Source organism: Onychostoma macrolepis, chromosome 05 (genome assembly GCF_012432095.1).
Source record: "Onychostoma macrolepis isolate SWU-2019 chromosome 05, ASM1243209v1, whole genome shotgun sequence".
NCBI classification, from domain to species: domain Eukaryota; kingdom Metazoa; phylum Chordata; class Actinopteri; order Cypriniformes; family Cyprinidae; genus Onychostoma; species Onychostoma macrolepis.
In genome coordinates, this window is record NC_081159.1 from 3,954,113 (window position 1) to 3,977,853 (window position 23,741).

The 23,741-nt window shown below is 37.0% G+C and overlaps 2 protein-coding genes across 3 annotated transcripts; one reads left to right on the forward strand and one right to left on the reverse strand.

Annotated features, from left to right (window-relative positions):
• Positions 1-108: 108 nt before the first annotated feature.
• Positions 109-5,789, reverse strand: kctd10 (potassium channel tetramerization domain containing 10). Its single transcript, XM_058776986.1, has 7 exons — positions 5,640-5,789; positions 4,254-4,467; positions 3,966-4,135; positions 2,806-2,892; positions 2,663-2,715; positions 2,384-2,579; positions 109-1,808 (listed from the first exon to the last, which is right to left on the reverse strand). Exons 1-7 carry the CDS (start codon positions 5,640-5,642, stop codon positions 1,590-1,592), a joined length of 942 nt encoding a protein of 313 aa, XP_058632969.1. The 5' UTR covers positions 5,643-5,789; the 3' UTR covers positions 109-1,589.
• Positions 5,790-7,960: 2,171 nt separating this feature from the next.
• On the forward strand, positions 7,961-23,471 carry ube3b (ubiquitin protein ligase E3B). 2 transcript variants are annotated; one of them, XM_058777219.1, is made up of 27 exons: positions 7,961-8,072; positions 8,658-8,754; positions 8,959-9,133; positions 9,570-9,687; positions 9,790-9,849; positions 10,347-10,451; positions 10,555-10,651; positions 10,742-10,827; positions 11,105-11,187; positions 11,310-11,415; positions 11,527-11,647; positions 11,824-12,001; positions 12,135-12,304; positions 14,386-14,553; positions 14,852-15,023; positions 15,209-15,327; positions 15,517-15,631; positions 15,815-15,914; positions 16,064-16,183; positions 16,785-16,961; positions 17,053-17,301; positions 18,444-18,509; positions 18,619-18,677; positions 19,019-19,201; positions 20,336-20,447; positions 20,532-20,624; positions 20,720-23,471. In XM_058777219.1, exons 3-27 carry the CDS (start codon positions 8,973-8,975, stop codon positions 20,909-20,911), a joined length of 3,210 nt encoding a protein of 1,069 aa, XP_058633202.1. In that variant the 5' UTR covers positions 7,961-8,072; positions 8,658-8,754; positions 8,959-8,972; the 3' UTR covers positions 20,912-23,471. The 2 variants fall into 2 exon arrangements, with proteins under 2 accessions (XP_058633202.1, XP_058633203.1); XM_058777220.1 differs by lacking the exon at positions 7,961-8,072 and adding an exon at positions 8,237-8,273.
• The last annotated feature ends 270 nt before the right edge of the window (positions 23,472-23,741 follow it).

Below are 23,741 nucleotides of genomic sequence, written 5' to 3' on the forward strand. Positions count from 1 at the left end.
AACTGAATGTTTTATTTGGTCATGTACATGCTTTGTTGTTGAGCCATATTTATAACATTGTTTTATACCTATGCATACAAACCACAGAAATAAAATACAAAGAAAATGTGCAGTTTGATCTACAAAATTTGTAGAAACCTTTATTTGTGATAACGTGTGTATAAATAATTTGTATGTAAAACATTTTTATTCATGTGCACGTCTGTACAAACTTCTCTACAGTATTATAGATTTTATAGTTTTTTTTTGTTTGTTTTTTTAAATATACCTTTAATAAAACTAATAATCATAAACCATCTGTGACGCTGCAGCAGGAGGAGAAACCATACTCTCGTACTTCCTGGAGCTTCTTTGACGTGGTCTGGTCTCTGATTACACACTCATACTTGGTGTCCATTTCCCAATTACAGATATACATCCGAACGCTTCTGACTACATCTCAGTTTCTTTGCTTGAATGAGATCACTTACAAAACCCAGAAGCATAATTAACTTGATGGAATTGAATACAGCACAGCAGAAAGGTATTTAATAGCATAATCTATTTTACTGATTGTAGCTAAAAGGGGATTGAAAACTTGACAATTACTGCTTTTAAAAAGTGCCGCCTCATGTACATGAGTGAAAACACCATAACACTACACTGCCCTCTACTGGCCAAACTCATACAGACCTGTCAAAAAATCCAGCACATACATACAATCCTCAAGTGACATGTTTTTGCGCACGCATAATAAAGTGAAAATTGACAGATTAAGAATTTGTATGACACTCTTGAAAAGTGTGAGTGTAAAAATATGGGGATTAAGGATTGAATTCTTCTCATAAGGCAATAATAATATCCTCCTTCACTGAATTCACTGATCACTTGACTGTCAAACCACACCGACATTTTCAAGATCGGTTAAACTTCCTGAATCAGTAAGACACACTATCAGCACTGTGAAATCCTGGCTCTAACACTTCAGTTCAAAGCGACAAAGCAAACAAAAACAAGAAAAGAGGGATGAACTAAACTCAAAAGCCACAAAAATCCAACGTCTATCACACAATACACAACAAAAAAAAACAAAAAACAAAAAAAGAACAGAATTCATCTATAAGGCACCAGGAACCCTACAGTCTTCACTCGAACAGAAAAAATATGGTAAATAATGTCAAATACAAAAATACTATGGCAGACAATTTGGAAAATATCCATTTGCTGCAAACCTACAAGTAAATGACAGTTTAGCTGATCGACTTGATATATTCATTGGAATTTGCTTTATGATTAACAAATAGGGCAACATGTTCAGAGAATGTCATGAATGCAGTAAAACTAACCATCTGCTCACATTTACACCATCATAGTATCTTTTTAGTGAGGTCCTCAAAAATGCACAATTGACGTTTGAGGTCAATGCTGCACTGCCCTACATGCCACATTCATGTAACATTATCAATACTAGCGATTCTGTGAGTATCCCTTTGTCTCTCTAAGGAAGTGGAGTCGGGATAAACTTAACTGACGTGTCCGTGTGCAAACAGAGGGGCGTAACCAAAGCGCTGGTAGTTGTTAAGGCACTGAAAAGAGGAGAAACTGCAGGGTCACTGGTGGTGGTGAGTGCGGTCATCAGGTCGCTTGATGTGGATCCTCCGCACTCTTTCAATGCGCTCCCTCTCTTCGTCCTCGTCGATGTGGTGGGAACGCCCTGCAGCGCCCCCTGTGGCCTCCAGCAGTGCATTGTCAGGCCCGCGGCCATCTTGAGACTCATAGAGCAAGATGTTGAGGGTCTCTTCATAGATGCGAGCCTCTGGGAACTCAACCTGTGATGGAGGGAATAAAAAAAAGGGAGTCATATAAACCTATCAGAAGCATCAAGGACAAATTTATCTTTTAGATTGTTAGGTAAATTTGAGACTTTAAAACAAAGTAAAAAAAATCTAAAGAATAAATTAAACAGAACAATACAGCAATATGCTCTCACAATGATGAGTTATGTTTCAATACATCAAAATTTGAATACACAACCTCCAACAGATATTCAATACTTTTTCATTTAATTTCCACACAAACTTGTTTTTCCTCAGTTATCATTTTACAGTGCCAATGTTGTCGTAAGGTTCGTAAATCAAGATAATTTACTTATAATTTAAAGACGTCTTGATTTAATCATAAAGTCACTTAATTTGTCAGAAAACCAAATTTTGTTGCCAACTGCTTGTTTCAAGAATGTTTTGTATTGAAAACAATATAATAAGGTATGCAACATTTAATGCTGTGACTTCCTGTGAATTAAAACTTTTAAACCCAGAAGTGACGAGATTTCATGTTTCGAAAACATGCTAGACTGTATAAAAAGTTTGATTTTAATCATGTGACGGACAGATAGCCCCTTTACCTTTGTCTGCTTCTTCTCAGTGGCGTAGACTATTGATGTGCAGCACACCTCTGCAATCTTCCTGCCCTGGCCGTAAAAGGACCAGCAACAAATCTCATCACCAATCACATCTTTGATGAAAAGCACTCGGCCATTGAACCTCAGAGACAGCTTGTCAAACAGCTCAATGTTCTTCAACATGTTATCGTCAGAGTTGCTACAAACAGAAAGAGCAATCTGTAAAAGCTCAACAGTAAGCTTCTCAACAACCTAAACCTCATAAGAAATTAAACACTTTACCTTGTATATGAATATTTATTGTTGCTCCTATTGTACAGCAGTTTGACTGTAGGCTGCAAATACACAGAAAGGCAAATGAAGGGTCTGTTCTCGATGAAAGCGAATATTATTCCTTTAAGATTGACATGATAAAGCATTTGTACCTTATTAGCAGTAGCAATGAGCCTCTGTTCCTCCTTAGATGAAGTCACCAGTGGAACTTTACAGAATGGTTCATACGCATCTTTGTTCTGAAAACATTTGTAAACCAGAAATGTAGAATGTAAGTCAAAATAAAAAAATTATTTAATATTATAACATATATGCTTACTTAAAGGGATAGCCAAAAATTGAATTCTGTTATAATTTACTCCCCTCATGTCTTTCCAAACTCATAAGACTTTCGTTCTCCTTAAGAACACAAATTAAGATATTTTTAATGAAAATTTCTCTTGGTCATTTACACCAAATATTTTCTGCTTCAAAAAGTTCTAAAATAATTGGGTGATCTTAGTCTTCTGAAATATTCCAAGTATATCCAAGTCTTCTGATACTACGCTATAATATTTAGGCATATATATATATATATATATATATATATATATATACACACACACACACACATACCTATTTTACACAACCATTAATATTTTCATTAACTCACAAATGCAAACACGAACATTTAACTGAACTCTCTGAAAATTGCAAATCCTGTATCCAGGACATCCACAACAATAAAAAAAAAAAAAAAAAAATAGACTTTCGTTTTGTTTAAATAATATATAGAAAAATAATACAAAATAATAATATAAATATAAATAATAATTTTTTAAAAAGTTGTGCAATGAGACACGCTTTGACGACAGTCAAAAAAGTCTTACAGCGTTCACTCTAAAATGTGCACATGTAGTATCCCCATTAGGACATGCACAACAAAATGAGGTACTCTGGTTACGGAAAAACAGAAAAATAAATATAAAAAAAACAATTATAATAAATGTTGATCAAAGTTGACTGCTCTATGACAATTATATATTTTTATAAAAGTCAGATAGATAGATAGATAGATAGATAGATAGATAGACAAAGTCTGTATTTTGATTCTATATATTTTTACGCATTGCATCGACACACTGAATCATCATTTGATTGTTGCATTGTTATACCTCTAATAAATGGAGCAACATAAATCTCTCAGGTTTCATAAAAACAATTTCATTTGCATTTTGAAGATGACCAAAAATGGGTTTGAAACTAAAATGATGAGAGAATTTTCATTTTAGCACAAACCATCCATTTAAGTGTGTTGTAGCCGGTACTGCACCTGTAATGCCGCCTGACACTCATCCACCAGGCCCTGCACCAGGTAATACTTTGCCTCTGCCAGTAACTCCTCCGTCTCCCTCCGGCTCTCAGGTAACGGGACGACTCCGTCTCTCAGGTAGTTCAGGATGGTCCCAAAGTGCTTCCCGCACCTGTCAATCAGAATCCAGCCTGGAGAAAGATCAGAGGTGAAAAGTGTGACTTGGACACCGCAGAAGCACACATTCGTATTGATATGGTTCATAATATTACATGAACTCTTCTGCAGTAGCTATTACAGTACATCTACCTTCACTATCAGTAAGGACCTCCATACGGCCACTGAACATGGCCTTCAGCATGGTGTCCTGCTTGGTCAGGGTCTGCATGGTGGTGTAGTACAGCGCTCCCCCGACATTCAGCTTCACATATTTGGAACTGGGACTGGACCCCTTGAAGGAGGTGGTCCGTGTTGTAGCTGCCGGCACAGCCGAGCTCACCACACTTTCTCCTGACATCTCTTCCTGAAAATCAGGTAAGAAAAGTATGAAAATGCAGGACTTTCATAAAATATATACTACATAAGTATATATATATATATATATATATATATATATATAGAAACACACTCTTTTCTCTTTATGTACATTAGACACTTTTTATAAACACTCCCTGCTACAAAGACTCAATATGATAATCACATATGTTTACAAATCATCTTGCACTATGTCCTGCTTCCTCCAAAATATCTCTTTTGCACAATTTCATGTACAGTATTTATGTAAAGTTCTTGTACAGTCTCAGATTATGTGTGTTTAGACACCTATTTATAGTATATGTATAGTCAGATGGTTAACTGTTGTATAGGTTATAATTGTTTGTTTTTGTTATACTTCTATTGTTGTATGTTTATATTTATGTTTAACTAGTATGATGTCGCGAGACACAACATTTGTTCCACTATAATGTCCACACATGTAGCAGAATGACAATAAAGCTCTACTTGACATTTACCTCAGGGGATTAACAGTGTATGCATCTACATTGCAAATATACACACACACTCTACCCTATAATTTGGAGTGTTATGGAATGTGTATGAACACAGTGAGGGTAAATTTCTTCAAATGACAAATACATTTTTTTTTTTCAAAGATTAAAAAAAGTTATGCACATATTCAAAAGTTTTAGCAGGGCGGTGCATATCACTTCTCACATTCCCACAAGTCTCTTAAATTCTATTAAATGTACCTCATTAACAAACCGATAGACTGTAAAACATTAAATCGTGATGATAGCTCATCTCTCCTTCGATGAGAAACTCGTTCACAACACAATGAGACTCATTTAATGACGTCACGTCAAAACCTGCTGTGATGTTTTTTTCTTAAACCCAGTAGATTTGGCTCATTTCATTCCTGTACATATTTGTTTTGGGTCTATAATGTTACACGATTCATAACTGAATATGAAAAAAATATAATTTAATTTAAAGTTAGTTAAATAAGAAAAGGACAACTAGAGGAGCTAATGCGCTAAACTAGCACACCATCTTGTTCTCTCAATTTCTTTAAGGAAATAAACACGAACTTGCTAGTAAAAAAGCTAATTACACGCCACAATAAATAATAATTAAAATATACACCATCAGAAGCATACAAATGAGATGAAACATCAGACAATTGTCATTAATTACCATAGAAATCCCCCGATTCTTTCGGGCCTCTTGGAACGGGAATTAGATCACTTCCGGTCGCAACCCAGACTCGTGCACGAGACTTCAGGCCACGCGCTTATTGGCTGTTTGGAGCAAATACATGAACGCGCTTTTGATTACAGAGTAGATGGGAAGTACTCCTCCTGTCCTGTCCAATGTCCTGACTCCTGTTATTTCATTTTCTCACTTCCTGTGATTGTAACTATAAAATAATTTGTGAGTGTTGGGGGTTCTATATTTAACAACGAACTTTGTGTCTGATACGATTTCCAATATTGGTGCATCAGTAGTGTTGACATCAGTTCACAGGCACTTTTTAGATGCCATAATAAAATGTTTTTGGATATATACGTTTAGGATATACAGGCGCTGGTCATATAATTAGAATATCATCAAAAAGTTGATTTATTTCACCAATTCCATTCAAAAAGTGAAACTTGTATATTATATTCATTCATTACACACAGACTGATATATTTTAAATGTTTATTTCTTTTAATTTTGATGATTATAACTGACAACTAAGGAAAATCCCAAATTCAGTATCTCAGAAAATTAGAATATTACTTAAGACCAATACAAAGAAAGGATTTTTAGAAATCTTGGCCAACTGAAAAGTATGAAAATGAAAAGTATGAGCATGTACAGCACTCAATACTTAGTTGGGGCTCCTTTTGCCTGAATTACTGCAGCAATGCGGCGTGGCATGGAGTCGATCAGTCTGTGGCACTGCTCAGGTGTTATGAGAGCCCAGGTTGCTCTGATAGTGGCCTTCAGCTCTTCTGTATTGTTGGGTCTGGTGTCTCTCATCTTCCTCTTGACAATACCCCACAGATTCTCTATGGGGTTCAGGTCAGGCGAGTTTGCTGGCCAATCAAGCACAGTAACACTATGGTCATTGAACCAGCTTTTGGTACCTTTGGCAGTGTGGGCAGGTGCCAAGTCCTGCTGGAAAATGAAATCTGCATCTCCATAAAGCTTGTCAACAGAAGGAAGCATGAAGTGCTCTAAAATTTCCTGGTAGATGGCTGCATTGACTGTGGACTTCAGAAAACACAGTGAACCAACACCAGCAGATGACATGGCAGCCCAAATCATCACAGACTGTGGAAACTTCACACTGGACTTCAAGCAACATGGATTCTGTGCCTCCACTCTTCCTTCAGACTCTGGGACCTTGATTTCCAAATGAAATGTAAAATTTACTTTCATCTGAAAAGAGGACTTTGGACCACTGAGCAACAGTCCAGTTCTTTTCTCCACAGCCCAGTTAAGATGCTTCTGACGTTGTCTCTGGTTCAGAAGTGGCTTGGTAGCCCTTTTCCTGAAGACATTTGAGCGTGGTGACTCTTGATGCACTGACTCCAGCTTCAGTTCTCTCCTTGTGAAGCTCTCACAAGTGTTTGAATCGGCTTTGCTTGACTGTATTCTCAAGCTTGCAGTCATCCCTGTTGCTTGTGCACCTTTTCCTACCCAAATTCTTCCTTCCAGTCAACTTTGCATTTAATATGCTTTGATACAGCACTCTGTAAACAGCCACACCTTTCAGTAATGACCTTCTGTGACTTACCCTCTTTGTGGAGGCGTCAATGTTCGTCTTCTGGATCATTGCCAAGTCAGCAGTCTTCCCCATTATTGTGGTTTCAAAGAACAAGAGATACCCAGAATTTATACTGTAGGGATGGTCATTTATTCAAACTCAAATGTAAATATTCTAATATTTTGAGATACTGATTTTTGACTTTCATGAGCTGTAAGCTCTAATCATCAAAATTAAAAGAAATAAACATTTGAAATATATCAGTCTGTGTGTAATGAATGAATATAATATACAAGTTTCACTTTTTGAATGGAATTAGTTAAATAAATCACCCTTTTGATGATATTCTAATTATATGACCAGCACCTAGTGATATCTCCAAATATCTTTAAAACAACATATCACAACTACTAAAAACAACAAAACAATTTAAGACAAATTTAGCAAATCATTAACAAATATATTTTGAATAAAAAAATCTGTTCTTGTTTATGCAATAATAATAATAAAAAAAGTAGTTTATTGCATGTCCCCAATATATGTTTACATGTTCAATATGTGTACATCAACAGAAGACAAGCTGTATCACAAATAGTTCCGCTTGGTACAAAATCCCAGGTCCCTGCTGTCCCAAACCTCAAATTAAAACGTTTAAAATAGTTCAGTGTAATATTGCTTCAACAATGAAACGATATCAATGCACTACGACAAATAAAAAGTACGAGCCATATTTCTTGTGTGAATGCGGATTGTCTTTATCGAAAATGTTCCTCCGGAAGGATTAGGAGGTTACACCGTTCATGGATTAGAGCTGCGGCGTCTGGGTCGCTCTTTTGTTTACATCAGTTTTCCATTTATTCTCAAGCGCTCAGGTAAATGAAACCTTCGAGAAAACCCTAAAGACTTTCTTTACTTTTCATATGAAACACATTTATCAAGTGACAACATTTCCCAAGCGTTGCCAGCTCGCTAAACGCTGCAACTGTGTTAGTATTTGCTAGCAGGATAGCTAGTGTGAATGTTATTGTCTCTGTAGGTACAATTAATTCACAGATCGCTGTGTTTATTTTGGTGTAAGTTTTCTACAAATTTAAACTAGATGTTCAATGTTAATTCTGTTTCCGTAGAGTGCTCATCCTGTTGTGTAATCAAAGTGTCACCTCCTTTTTGATTTGATGATATAAAGGCTCTGCCTTGTTTTGGTCTCATAATGCTGCCAGAAACTCTTGGTCTTGATTTCACTTTCTGCTATGTGATCTGTGATGTGTCTAAAGCTGTTTTTTATTTTAAAAAGCAAAGTAAAATATTCCTTTTATTTATAACATATCATTCCAGAGTAATTGTAATAAATTATTTTAATACAACAACGTTTGACTTATGTGCCTAAATCAATGGAAAATTTGTGCTGTTTTAAAGAAGTGCTATTGATTTTCTCTTTCTACTCGTCTGTTCTGTAGAGTCCAATGGACGTCCAGAACAATAAGTGTGAATATGTGATAGTATTCATGTGACCTGTGGAAGCAGAAGTATTACCAGTCACTACATTAGGGCAAGGTAACTTGTGTGTGTGTGTGTGTGTGTGTGTTTGTTTATGTAAGATAGATTTGAAATTGTGATTGAATATGTGATGGCTTGAAAATAATTTTGAATCCAATTTGTTTGTACTTGCATGCATAGCCTCTGCTTTGGGTTTGCTCTCAGGTGTGATGTAGATTTTTGTTCCTGGCTATGACACATTTTACAATGTTTAACCCACAGTTTGGAGTGAAAACATGTTCACCGCTACCCAAACCTCCAAATCCCAGTTCCTGGATAAAGCCAGGATAGCAAGGGAGGAAAGGAAAGGTTATAAAGAGAAAGAGAGAGCTGCCACGCAAATCCAGGCTCTGGTCAGAAGATTTCTCTGCCGTTGCAGACTGCAAAGAGAAATAAGGTTAGGGCCGAAATGAAAAAATTCTTTGCAATAGTCAAACCATTCAGTCAAAGCTCTTTGCTGACTTTGTTGGCTAGAGATAAGAAAGTAAAAATTAGGTCTAAAACAACGCAGGAAAATCAAGTGCTAATTGTGTTAAAATACTTGAACACATCTTGAATAATGATAACCCTATTTAAAAAAAAAAAATAGTTGTTTGTTTGAGCTAAGTTATTTTAGTACTATTAGTATACTGTTTTAATTTTACTTAATATTTTGAATTTGGTTTTTAAATTTTAAATTTTCATTTTAACTTGAGGTTGATTTTTAATAATAGTGCTTTTGTCATTTTTATTCATTTTCCTTTTTTTAACATTTCTAAATAGTTTTAATTTATTTTTATTTCAGTTTTACTTTTAATTTTATGGCGTTCACTTTTTCACATTTTCTGTTTCAGGAAAGAGGTCGATGACTTCATTGCAGTCAGCGATGCAGGTTCAACAAAAAGAAATGCATTGTCCATCTTCAAAATCGCTAGAAAATTATTATTTATATTGAGCAAGGAGGATAAGTTGGTGAGCATCACGTAATGTAAAGATTTTTATAGGAAAAGGATTTGATTAGTTACTTTTTTAATACTGTGTGTTTTGGCATTGTTTTTTTTTCCGCTTACACAGAGGTTTGAGAAGCTGTGTAGAATCATACTAAGTAGCATGGATGTGGAGAATGAACCTAAAGTAAGTTTTTAACCAAGCGATGACTGAAACATACTTTATGGTATGTATGACCTGGACCACAAAACCAATTTTTCGAAATTGAGATTTTTACATCATCTGAAAGTTGAATAAATAAGCTTTTGTTATGATAGGACAATATTTGGCCGAGAGACAGCTATTTGAATATCTGGAATCTGAGGGTGCAAAGAAATCTAAATATTGAGAAAATCACCTTTAAAGTTGTCCAAATGAAGTTCTTAGCAATGCATATTACTAATCAAAAATTAAGTTTAGATATATTTACAGTAGGAAATGTACAAAATATCTTTACTTAATGTCTTAATGATTTTTGGCATAAAAGAAAAATCAATAATTTTGACCCATACAATGCATTTTTGGCTATTGCTACAAATATACCCCAGCGACTTAAGACAGGTTTTTGTGGTCCAGGGTCACATATCGTACGTTATAATAGTTCTGCTATTTTGCATTGTTGTGACAGACTATTACTTTTCTAGGTTTGGTATGTATCCCTGGCCCTTTCAAAAGATCTCACCATCCCCTGGCTGAAACAGATCAAAGATGTGCTCTGGGTCTCATGTGAATTTCTGAAAAAACTGAAGGTATTTCCTTGTGATAATCTTAGTTAATACACATCTGATATGTTTGTTGAATATCTTTTTAAATTGCTTCCTGTTATTTCCTGCTTTCCGTTTCTCTCTGCAGCCTGACATACTGCAGGATAATAAATTGGTGACGCTGTATCTGACAATGCTGATAACCTTCACTGACACATCGACATGGAAAATCATCCGAGGGAAGGGTTCGTGTCACATGTGATCAGAGCTGGTGAGATGATTTACAGGCTAAAATACATAGAATCCTACTAAAAGTTCCTCTCTATTTTCTTAAGGAGAGGCCCTCAAGCCTGCTTTAAACAGAATTTGTGAGAACATCATGGGACATCTCAATCAGAAGGGCTTCTACTCTGTTCTTCAGGTACTACTCATCAGTATCTTGTCACAGGCTGGTAGTATATCATTTGAATACATTTTAGTATGTTGTTAACACTGTAACTTCTCTCAAAAACATAAAAAAGTGTTTTTTATTTGATGTGAAAAGCATAAAATAAATGATGTTTTAGTGTGATTTATAAACTATTTGTAAAATAGTAGTAAACATTTCTTACTATGATCAATGTTGGGATAAGTTGCTTTTGACTATTTTTGTGAAAACAAAATGTACATTTTTGGTGCAACATCTTTGCTGTTTGCAGATTCTGCTTACAAACGGATTGGCAAGATCCAGACCTTCCCTTTCCAAAGGAACCCTCACGGCCATTTTTACGCTGTCACTCAGGTCGGGTTGCCATGAGAACTGGCTTTGCTCTCTGAGACACCTCACAGTCTGATTACATCAGAAGCTCTATTTCCGTGAAGTGACCTATAATGTGATGAGCTTTTGATTCTGGTGTGTTTCAGGCCTGTTATCGCTGCACATTTCTCAGACAACCTGCTGAGGTCTTTCCTTCTCCACATCATGTCTGTTCCAGCATTCATCTCGCACCTCAACACGCTCACTCCAGATGTAAGAAATAAACACATGCAGATAGACAATAACATCTGATTTGCACACACAAAGTCAAAACAAAAATTGCGAGAATATGATTTCACCTGTCTGAATTTGTGCTCTTTGCAGTGTATGGTCACCATCCAAACCCATGACCTTTTCCGCAAGTTTGTCTTGTTTTTAAGTCGAGAGGAGCAGTGCTTGGATATCTGTGTTTGTCTGGAAGGAAGCCACACTCTGTGCTTACTGGGTAAGCATGTGTGTTTTAAACACACTTCTTGGAGTGTGTATTCGATTCGCAGAACAATGGTGGACTGGTGAACGGTATCAATTCTTAGGATGTAATTGCACTGCTGGGCCATTTTCATTGTTGGTTTATAATTTCTCGATCATTTATCTCATCGTCTCTCTATGTTTTGTTTCCAGGTAACCTCATTCAGCTGGGATACTTTAATGTAAAAGTTCTAGAGCAGGAAGCAGGTCACTTTGTCAGGGATCTGACAGATATGTTGTCATACTGTCAGAGATATGTGTCTCAGAAGAAATCCAATCTCACACACTGGCACCCAGTGTTGGGCTGGTTCTCCCAGACAGTTGACTATGGGTATGTCAATGTTATATTGACAAAATACAGCAATTGATTATACTTTCTGGCTTTCTCTGTTATGTCATCCTATTAACAGTTCTTTCTCTTTCACTCCCTTGTTTTCTTTTTTCTTTCTCTGCGGTCTCTTCAGGCTTAATGAGTCTATGCCGCTGGTAACAAAACAGTTACAGTGTCTGTGGGGAGTTCCAGTGATCTGCACTCTATTCTGTGATGTTCTCAGCAAAAAGCTTGAAACTCAAGATCCCACTCCACCTCCCCCTCCTCTGCCAAGCTCATTACAGAATAATCTGCCTGTCAAAAGTGAGAAACAACTATTTTTAAACTAGTTTCTAAACATTTCTGTTGTTACAGGATGCATACAAAAAATGTTATTTGGTAGATGATTGCACAGTGGTGCTCAATCACGTGTGGCCAGGACACACTAGAGGGCCTCTGCACACTTCCAAGATAGCTTAAAGGTCCCATGGCATGAAAATTTCACTTTATGAGGTTTTTTAACATTAATATGAGTTCCCCTAGCCTGCCTATGGTCCCCCAGTGGCTAGAAATGGAGATAGGTGTAAACCGAGCCCTGGGTATCCTGCTTCGCCTTTGAGAAAATGAAAGTTCAGATGCCCAATCTGGAATCTTCCCTTTATGTCGTCATACGGGGAAAGGTTACCTCCCCTTTCTCTGCTTTGTCCGCCCATGAGAAAATGAGCTACTACCGTGCGAGGCGAGCGCAATATTTTTTTTTCCTCGAGAGACATCATGGCTTGCAAATGAGCGAAGCATGACAGTTGCTCAGTGTTTGGATGTACAAATGAACACCGAAGTATTTTTTTAGTTCCTTCATCCGAGCCTATGAAGTGTAACATGTGTAACATGACTTCAATATACGTGAACATGGGCAACTTTGTCATTAAAAAAATTATCCAGAGTACAGTCTTCTCTAAACTACAAAGATTACTGATATAGATGCTAATACAGCTTTAGAACCGTAGCAAATCAGAGCAACATGAAAAGCCAACAACTTAGGCTAGCATTAGCTACATGATAATAACTGTAATAGCATACATAAACAAACCAACTAAAGTACCATATCCAGACACAATATTTTAAACTAACCATTCGGAGACGTCCTGCTGTAGCCGCTGAGTTGCAACTTCTTCATCCGGTGCTTCTCCATCCGGATCAGATTCTGGGTCAAACTGAAAAGCTTGAACTACTGTGTGTCTATGAGCCATTGCGATACATCCACTGTCAACATTAGCGCATGGTAGCGCAAGCTGGTTAAGGCCACACCCCCACCCTTCACCTTACCCCGCCTCTCTCCCCCTCATTAGCATTTAAAGCTACAGACACAGAAATGGCACGTCCTAAGGAAAGCTCATTGTGGGACTGGCTCATAGTGGCTTAAATTCTGCACCAAGGCTGAATTTCGGGAAAGACACTTCAGATACATTATTAGGGACCACTTAGGCCTATATAAAAGCATCCAAAAAGCAGCATGTTATGGGACCTTTAACATTATTTTAAATAAGACAAAACAAGGTTTAAAATGTGCTAAAATAGCTTAAAGTCAATCCTGTTTCTTCATATTTTAATTAATTCCATTAAAAATGGTAAAAAAAAACAAAAAAACCCTAATATTATTTTAACACGTATTTGAAAAATTAATGCAAATTCTGTCAAGCTCTATAATGCTTTTATTGGGTGGAAATTGCTGTTTGGAAATAAAAACATTTTAAAATCCCTGTCATCACAAACTAGACGAGTCATGTAAATTCACAGTTGTTAAAAAAAAAAAGTAAACCATGAAGATCATTCAGTTATTACGGTGACGCATTGCTGCCTCACGCGATCAAATGAGATGTGTAGTTTTAACAACGATATATAATATCTTCTTTAATGTGAAAAACATATCATCTTTATGACAAAATATTTAGTTGTTACAAGAAAAAATTTCATTTTACAAAAAAAAAAATGTTGTTTTAACAAAATAACATCTTGTTATTATGAGAAAATATTGTTTTAATGATATTTGTGTGGCAGCAATGCATTACTTTTAAGTTATTGTGATTATGGAAATTAATTATTTTATTTAAATATTTTTAATGTATTGTTTATACTGGTTTCTGTAAACAATAACAGTAGTATCAGAAATATCTTGAGGGGCCTTCAAATATTGTCTTTATAAATTGGGGCCCTTGGAGTAAAAAAGGTTGGTCTAAAGAATGCCACGCTGCTGTCTCTGAGTCTGTTTTAAGTGCTCTTTCCCTGGTTAAACCAAGGATACAAAGTTAACAGCAGTAAAACAGTACTATGTGTTGCAAGTCATAAGGTCTCTCTTCATCCTGTGTTTCACTGAGGAACCCTTGTTAAACTGTCTGCACGTATAGATCTGTTCAAGCGAGCGTTCCAGAAGTCTGCATCTGTGCGGAACATCCTGAAACCGGTCGGAGGGAAGCGTGTGGACTCGGCTGAGGTCCAGAAGGTGTGCAGTATTTGTGTGCTGTATCAGACGGCCCTCACTACACTCACGCAGATCCGCCTGCAGATTCTCACAGGTACGTGCTTTTCATATGAAACCATTTATGAAGTCTATACTGTTTACACACCTATGAATGCACATTCACACAAGCTTCAAACACTAGTTTTATCCTCATCCTGGAAAAAAGGTTTATACTTGTATCAGATGTTTTTGCAGAATATTAGTTGTTTGTAGGGTATATCCAAAACCACTGTAGAGTAGCGTCCAGTGAAACAACAAAATAATTCTTGGTCCTTGAAATATTGTGTGTCGTAAATTTGTTTAATATTGTTGTTGATCTTGATTTTATGTTTCAAATTAAACTCTGGTTCCAGGACTGACATATCTGGATGAGTTGCTGCCCAAGCTGTGGGCATTCATCTGTGAGCTAGGCCCTCAGGGGGGGCTCCGACTCTTCCTGGAATGTCTCAATAATGACACGGAAGAGTCCAAACAGCTTCTGGCCATGCTGATGCTCTTCTGTGACTGCTCCAGACATCTCATCACGTAAGTGCTGTATAGTTCACTGGTCATTTATTTGAATTATATATTGATATGTTTATTTATGCATTACATTTTTTCACTAGAAATTAATCTATCAGAATAACAGTTTGAGTGAATCATTGATTTGAAAATTAAAGAAATATATTACAGATGGCAGTGAATTTGCATGTTTTCTTTTTTTATTACAGGATTCTGGATGATATAGAGGTGTATGAGGAACAGATTTCTTTTAAAATGGAAGAGCTTGTTACCATCTCCTCGTTCCTCAACACATTCGTTTACAAGATGAACTGGGATGGTATTTTAGGTGAGGGGCTATTATTTAGCCCTTGTGTGTGTTTCTACAACAAGGGACTTTTTTATGTGTATGCATTCTTTTCTCAAGCCCTGTTCTCTTTTTGCAGCTTCATTTAGATAAACCACAGTTGTTTTGAACCATCTGCGTATGGAGGCAGCGATAATGTGCTTTCTTTGTGTGGTCATTCATTTGTTTCAGAGAATGCCAAAGGAGAGAAGCTGGACTTATTCCACAGTGTTCACGGCTGGCTCATGGTTCTGTATGAGCGGGACTGTCGTAGGAGATTCACACCTGAAGATCACTGGCTCCGCAAGTGTGTCAGCCTCACATGCTGTATATATTTGAGTCAAATTATTTTCTGGTTTTACTTTATAGTTGGAGCTGGGTCCATTCAGAAGCAAATTACTGATCATTATTCTCATATAGGGGAAAAAAAAATAACCCGGCTTACAAAATAGGTCTCATTTGTTTTCTTTTCTCTGTATGTGTAACGCAGGGACCTGAAGCCCAGCCTGTTGTTTCAAGAGCTGGAGAAAGGCAAAAAAAGAGCACAGCTGCTACTTCAGTACATCCCTCATGTCATCCCACACAAAAATGTGAGAATCACACTCAAAACGGAAGATTATTAATGCTCATGGGTCATAACAGATCATACAAAGATTCAGTCTTCCTTTCATAAAGAATCCATCGTCATTTTATCTTTCAAAACAAAATGTCAAAATGTACGGATTTGCTTTTGTCACAGAGGGTGCTGTTGTTCCGTAACATCGTGACAAAAGAGAAGGAGACTCTAGGATTGGTGGAAACAAGCTCCGCCTCTCCCCATGTGACTCATATAACCATTCGCCGCTCACGCATGTTGGAGGTACTGGCTGTTTCATCATTCTCAAATACTGATACACAATGAACATAATGTGTATTACGTCTATTAGCAAACTAATAAAAAGTATACGTTGAATGCAATGTAAGTCGTTTTGAATAAAAGCGTCTTCCAAATGCATAAATGTGGCCAGTCTTAAGTGTCAATTTAAATTGAGATTTATACATCATCTGTAAGCTGAATAAATAAGCTTTCCATTGATGTATGGTTTGTTAGGATCGGACAATATTTTGCCGTGATACAACTATTTGAAAATCTGGAATCTGAGGGAGCAAAAAAATCTAAATATTGAGAAAATCGCCTTTAAAGTTGTCCAAATGAAGCTCTTAGCAATGCATATTACTAATCAAAAATGAAGTTTTTATACATTTACGGTAAGAAATTTACTAAATATCTTCATGGAACATGATCTTTACTTAATATCCTAATGATTTTTGGCATAAAAGAAAAATTTATAATTTTGACCCATACAATGTATTTTTGGCTATTGCTACAAATATACCCCAGCGACGTAAGACTGGTTTTGTGGTCCAGGGTCACAAATGTAAACTAAGAAAAATAATAATGTTTTCCCTTATCTCCATAGGATGGTTATGATCAACTGCGGCGTCTGCCTGTCAACTCCATTAAGGGAGTGATCCGAGTGAAGTTTGTGAATGATTTAGGTGTGGATGAGGCTGGAATTGACCAGGACGGTGTGTTTAAAGAGTTCTTAGAAGAGATCATCAAGAAGGTTTTCAACCCAGCGCTCAATCTGTTTAAGGTATACACTGCTCTCTAAAAGCTAAAGGCTGCAGACAATCATAACACCTACCTTACTTTGCCACTAAAAATCAGCAATCTATCTCTTTCAGACCACCAGTGGGAATGAGAGATTATATCCCTCCCCAACCTCCAGCATCCACGAGAACCACCTTCAGCTGTATGAATTTGTTGGAAAGATGCTTGGAAAGGCCATGTATGAAGGCATAGTAGTGGACGTGCCATTCGCTTCTTTTTTTCTCAGTCAGGTTTTAGGTCACCATCACAGCACCTTCTACAGCTCCATAGATGAGCTGCCTTCTCTTGATTCAGAGTTCTACAAAAACCTCACCTCCATTAAGGTCAGTGCCAGTGTGACTACTACAACATTCGTACACAGTTTGGAAAGATTTGAACTATTATGTTATACCCAAATTCTCTTTGGTGATTTCTAATCTCCTCTGTTTCATACCCCAAACACATTTTGGTCTGTTGTGAACAGCTGCACACAGACAGCAGTGTCTCCAAATCTGACAGGGCAACATTAGATGTTTTTTTTTTTGTTTTTTTTTATTATTATGCAAACAAACATAGTATTTACAGGTAACAAATCAAATACAAAATATTTTGTATTTGATTTGTTACCGGCAACATTAGATGTTAATGAAATCTGTTACCCTCATCTAGAATAGCTTTAAGTACCAAATTCACTCTATTGATGTCTAAACATTTTTATTTTATATCCTAAAAAGCGTAATGTTCTGATTTGAACAGCTGCAGATATACACCAGGGTTACCAAATATGACAACATAGCATTAGGAGTTACCGAAATCTGTTACCCCTCTCTATTCCACACAGAATGGGTTTTTTAAATTCAATTTGGTGATGTCCAATCTCTTTTGGTTTAAAACACATTTTGGTCTAATGCAAAAAGCTGCACATAAACAGCAGGGTCGACAAATCTGACAAAGAAGCATTTGACATTACCAAAATCTGTTACCTAAATCGGTTAATCCAATTTATTTCACACACAATGCCTTTAATGTCACCTAGATTTACTCTGGTGATGTCTAACCTTCTCTGTTTCATACCACTAAAAGCATTTTGGTCTGGCATGAACAGTTGCAGATATACAGCTACAGTAACCAAATCCGACAAGGCAATATTAGAAGTTACTGCTCTCTATTTTTATTTTTTTTTAATGCAAAATGGCTTTACATTTTTACTCAAATTCACTCTAGTGATGTCAAATCCTCTTGTTTCATACCCTAAAAAGCATTTTGTTCCGATACCAACAGCTGCACACAAACAGCAGGGTCACCAAATCTGACAATGTAGCATTACAGGCAACTGATATACCCATCTTTAATCTTAAATGTATGTTTGTTATATAACTAATTAATGAAATAAAATAAAAATCAGGCTGTTTTCTTCAGAGTTTGTTTCAAATTCGTTTTGATCTTGTAGTAATATCCATGACCGCTTATTGATTTGATTTTTCAGCGTTATGATGGGGACGTCAGTGATCTGGGTCTGACTTTGTCTTATGATGAAGAGGTGATGGGGCAGGTAAGCAACTTTTGTTTCAGCTGAAATGCTGAATCAATTTTGTTGGTTCTTCTGACGCTATCGGCTTTCCTCATTCTCTCATAAGCGCACTTTCGTTGTCTCTTCACAGTTAGTCTGCCATGAGCTAATACCTGGTGGAAAGACCATGCCTGTCACTAATGAAAACAAGTGAGTTCATTTTGTCTCTTCGGTCAAGTGTAAATAAAATGTTCGTGGCAGTACTGCCTCCTATTCACATTCATTTCAAGAAGAAGAAATGACCCGATGAAAAAACAAATTAGTATTGGTAGCAGAGCGGTTCAAAAAGCAATTAGGGATTTGCAACCACAGACAAATACTTAACTTATCTATTTAAACCTATTGTTCTCTCACAATTGGATTCTCTTCTGTCAGCGAGCTTAGAATAGGACACAGTAGAAGATTGTTTTTCACTTCATGTTTTGTCATTAACCTTTAAGAACAAAAAAGTTGAAACGCACTGTTTATGTTTTTTGCTAACCATCCTCCAGGATCAGCTACATCCACCTGATGGCCCATTTCCGCATGCACACCCAGATCAAGGAGCAGACGGCCGCATTCATCAGGGGCTTCCGCAGCATCATCAACCCAGAGTGGCTGCACATGTTCTCCACCCCTGAGGTCCAGAGGCTCATCTCTGGAGACAACGCTGAGATAGACCTGGATGATCTCAAGTGAGTCTGCACATCTTAACAATGGCCTAGAAGGGTTTTTTGCATATCAGTTTGTTGGTTTGCAATAAAAACTAAGAATGATGCAGTGCATCAAACCTACGTTGCTCTCTATATAGTCAACAAGGCTGGAAGCATCTTGAATGCATTTTCACTACACAATTATTGCGGGCATGTTTCACAATAACATTATTACATAAATAAAAAATGCTCTAAAGCTAATTTTATGTTCTCCCTTTTTTAACTGATGAATTACAGGAGTGTAGGGAGGTGAAGAGAGAGTTAGTAACCATAACTGTACAAAAGTGTACCAAAAGAACTTCCTGAAGACTAGGATGTCTAACACCACTTTTTTTTTTTTTTTTTTTACAGAATCCAAAAAAACATTCACACTGATGAGCTAGCTTTTTTTTTTTTTTAAGCTGTGTGTAGAATGTCTTCCTTTTTTCTGTCATCCAAGACATGATTTTGTGCAGCAGTAGTAGCTATACACTGCATTGTTGTCTTATTTTTTCAGTTTTTTGAGGGGTGGCAACTAGAGTTAAGGCCATTCACACAGATTGCACTTTTGCATTCCAGGGCGCTGCTTTTTCATTGCTTCTTTATGTAAATGTACTAAATACACTAGTCAGATGTACACACACATCATGTTCAAACACAAAAACGGCACCTTTGAATGTGCTATACTGCCACCTACTATGTTAGTGTGTCAGCCAGATAGTTATAGGTGCTCAGTTATTTACTTTATGGTTATATGCATAGTGTTAAAACAACGATAATGATTAACGTAATGGTCTATGTTTAATTTCTGTAAATATCATGGTTATCATCAGTACCGGTATATTGCAACACCCCTATTCTGAAATAAAATTGTATTATTTTTGGTCCCTGGTTTTTTAATTGTATTATTTAAATCATCTTTTATTTCTCACGGATTTGTTCAAATATCTTAAAATACTTCCGCTAGCCCATACAAGCACAAAGTTGAACACATTTCACCACGATTATAACCACTGTGCAGATCTTTCCCACGGTCAGCACTGAAATTTTAACAATGTCCACATGTAGCACTAGTGATCACATGCTGTCTTAAAAAGGTTACTCAAAATGATGCATGTGATTTTCTGTCTCTCCCAGGAAGCACACTGTGTACTATGGAGGTTTCCATAGCAGCCACAGAGTCATTCTTTGGCTGTGGGACATTCTCTCCAGTGACTTTTCCCCTGAGGAAAGAGCCATGTTCTTGAAGGTAATACTTAACACATCTTGAAGGTTTTATTTGGGTTATTTCAAGGTTTGGTACCATCTATAATGTGTCCGTATTACTCCTCAGTTTGTCACCAGCTGCTCAAGACCTCCTCTGCTTGGATTTGCCTACCTCAAACCCCCTTTCTCCATCCGTTGCGTGGAAGTGTCAGATGATCAGGTTAGACATCACCCCATCTTCTTATTCCATACATTGTTCTGCAAAGATTGTGTAGCTTGTTCATCATGCTTCTTTGTGTTTGATTGCATACGCAGGACACAGGCGACACTTTAGGTAGCGTTCTGCGTGGCTTTTTTACCATTCGTAAGAAGGAGCCAGGTGGTCGCCTCCCTACATCCTCCACTTGTTTCAACCTGCTCAAGCTGCCCAACTACAGCAAGAAGAGCATCCTCAGAGACAAACTCCGCTACGCAATCAGCATGAACACTGGTTTTGAGCTTTCATAACCCACCAAGCACATTTGAGTGCTGGTTTATTCTACCCATGCAAACTCATCCATCTACAAATACAAAAACTGGCAGTGGCTGAGCTAAAGTGGCCTCACCAAGGCTGAAGTAGGAGACCTAATGATTACAATCTTTCTTCGTTGACATTTTGGCCTTCAGCCATCTTCAGCCATTTTGGCCATAAGGCCCTTAAACTTGAGTTGCTCAAGGAGAATTTTTTTTCATCAGTTTGTACTCTGTCTTGTCTACCAAATGGCAAATGAATGAAGAAACGTACTAACTTTTTAAAATCATGGAACTGAGATAAACGTGTCCAGTCAGACTTAGAGACTCGGAGAAGGTCAACCATAGAAGTGTATTAAAAAGTCTTGAACATTACCTACAGAATTGTTTTTGAACCACTTAAAGGTTCATATTTAGTGTCATGTTCTTCATTCTCAGCATTTGAAGCCAAAAGAGCTCCAAACGCCTTATACAATCAGTTTTAAACCAGCTCAATTTAATGTTGTCAAGTCAGGATCCATCTGACCCCTTATTCATCAACTCCATTTGTTCATCCAGAATAACTAAATCGGGCTTAGTCTTTATTGACTTCTGAGCACTGCGTCCATTCGTTGACAAACACTCCTAAACCTCCTCTTAAAGTTACAGAAGATACAGTGGTGGATGTACAGATCTGCAGAAACAGTTCAGCGTTGTCTCTCAGGTCTCCGTGTCTCACTCCCCCAGGAAGGGAACAGGAAAGCAATACTAATGCACCGCAAGCCATGCAACTCAAGACACAAAGGAGGCTTTTGCCTGTTTGTACAGCAAATGCTTTCCAGCCCATAGCGCGCTAAACTTCTGCTGGACTTGAGGATCGAGCTTTAAGAGGAAACCCAGCACTGTTGATCGACTTCAGCGTGTCAGAGCCAGCAGTATGTCAGACAAGAGATGTCCCTGCAGAGATCCACCTCTCCTTTCCTGCTTTCTCTTCACATACACTACAGAGCCCTTTCCAGAATCGGCCTAATGTCACGGTGACATTTCTTTTTGCTCATGATATTATATTATTCTGCTCGTGCTTTTCAGTCCTAATATGCTGTCTTCTTGTCAAACTCATCTATTCATTAAGATCAGTTCCTTGTCTTGGACTTTTTAATTGATGAAGGCTAACCACTAAAAGGAATTTTACTCCATCTTGGAAGTAACCAATCATCACATGACAAACCGCTCTCCCTGTCATCTCCCGCTAACTCTGTGCTCATCGTTGCAGTCTATACTACTGGAATTAAGCCATACGGTAAAGACGATTAGCTATCAAACCAGCTCTCGTAGGGACTTTTTTCTTAAAGGGAGAGTGTTGCAGTGACTTGAGATCTCATCAAATGTTATTCCAAGTAGACAAAAAAAAATAAATCTCCCTTTGCATGATGTCACTGGATGATTCAAATGATTCCATGTCCGTGTCACAGAGGTCATAGTCTGCTGTTGATATTGTTGTGTTGTTTGTTCTTTTTCTTTTGTTATAAAGAAGGTTAGGGTTAATTTGTTAAGAAATTTCTGGGTTGTTTTTCCCCCCAAAATTTAAAGGAAAAACATCGAGAGAATATGTTTTGCTAAAAGGAAGTGAAGCCTACTTTTAAGTCTAAGATTTAAATTGACCATCAAGAAAACATCATGGTAGTATTTATTCATGGATGTTATTTGAAACAAAATTATTGTATCAAGCTTCATTTTGTTAATGCAAAATATAATTTCTTATTTTGCTTTCCTTTGATTTTGAGGTGAATTATGTCCTGGAAATTTCTTCACGAGATCGACCCTTGGTTTCAGGTCTCTAAAAAGCAGTAATTGGCTGTAGTTATTCCAGAATATTTATTGTATGCAAACCCTCTTTCCCTGTTGTATGCCGTATATGCAAAATTATAGTGTTAAACATCATCTGTCTGCCCAGCCTCCCCCGGCTCTCCATAAATCAAGGCATGGAAGTATCTTCTGATGTATAGAGTCCTTTTTAGAAAACTGGCTTTAAGCTCATGTAACTTTTTTTTTTTGTATGCATTGCTGTTAATGTTAAGTTATAAATGTACTGTCCTAATGCACAAGGGCTTAGGCTGAGTCCAATAGCAGAGTTTTGTATTTAAAGTAACTGACATTAACATGCTATTTCCTTTGAAAGATGTTCAAGTGCTCTGGTTGGTGTTGTGAATGAGGAATGTGTTTGGCATAATGCTGTAAATGCAAAAATATTCACATGAATGAAGAGTCTTTATGGACTGTGCTATGTTTGGTGAAACGACTCAGCTGAAATACATGATGTCAGAATCTTGCTCTCTCTCTCTCTGATAGGGATGCAACAACCTTTAAAGTGTCTGGTCTATATTCCTTTGCCTGATGATGAAGTGTCTTTTGAATTTGGTTGCACTACGTGAACTGCAGGTTGTTATATACACAGTATATTACAAAAGCAATGGCATTGTAAAGTTCTTCACGTGTACAGTAATATTTCCTCTGTAAAATGTAAACTTGTCGAACAAACATACAAATTTGAATATCCAAATCTAAAAACTTTACTAAACAACAAAGAGTGTGCACTGTCATTTGTTATTAGATTATCAAGTGAGACTCTTGATAGTATGTTGGAATAACAATAGAGAGTGATACTGTATAATGCAGAGACAAAATGTATGAAACTTAAGTCTTTAAAGGGAAAGTTGACCCAAAAATTCTGTCATTTACTCACACAACCTGTATGATTTTCTTTCCTCAATTGAACACAAAAGAAGTTATTCTGAAGAATGTTGGTAACCAAACAGTTGATGGTAGCCATTGACTATTGAGTATTTTT

Excerpts from the sequence above, each read along its gene's own strand:
- kctd10 (XM_058776986.1), bottom strand. Across the intron at positions 2,893-3,965 it reads AGTGTCAGGCGGCATTACAG|AACAAAGATGCGTATGAACC; the intron begins GTGCAGTACCGG and ends AAATGTTTTCAG. Across the intron at positions 1,809-2,383 it reads CTGAGAAGAAGCAGACAAAG|GTTGAGTTCCCAGAGGCTCG; the intron begins GTAAAGGGGCTA and ends CCTCCATCACAG.
- ube3b (XM_058777219.1), top strand. The coding sequence starts at position 8,973 with ATGTTCACCGCTACCCAAACCTCCAAATCCCAGTTCCTGGATAAAGCC. Across the intron at positions 12,002-12,134 it reads TCCCAGACAGTTGACTATGG|GCTTAATGAGTCTATGCCGC; the intron begins GTATGTCAATGT and ends CGGTCTCTTCAG. Across the intron at positions 20,448-20,531 it reads AAAGAGCCATGTTCTTGAAG|TTTGTCACCAGCTGCTCAAG; the intron begins GTAATACTTAAC and ends ATTACTCCTCAG.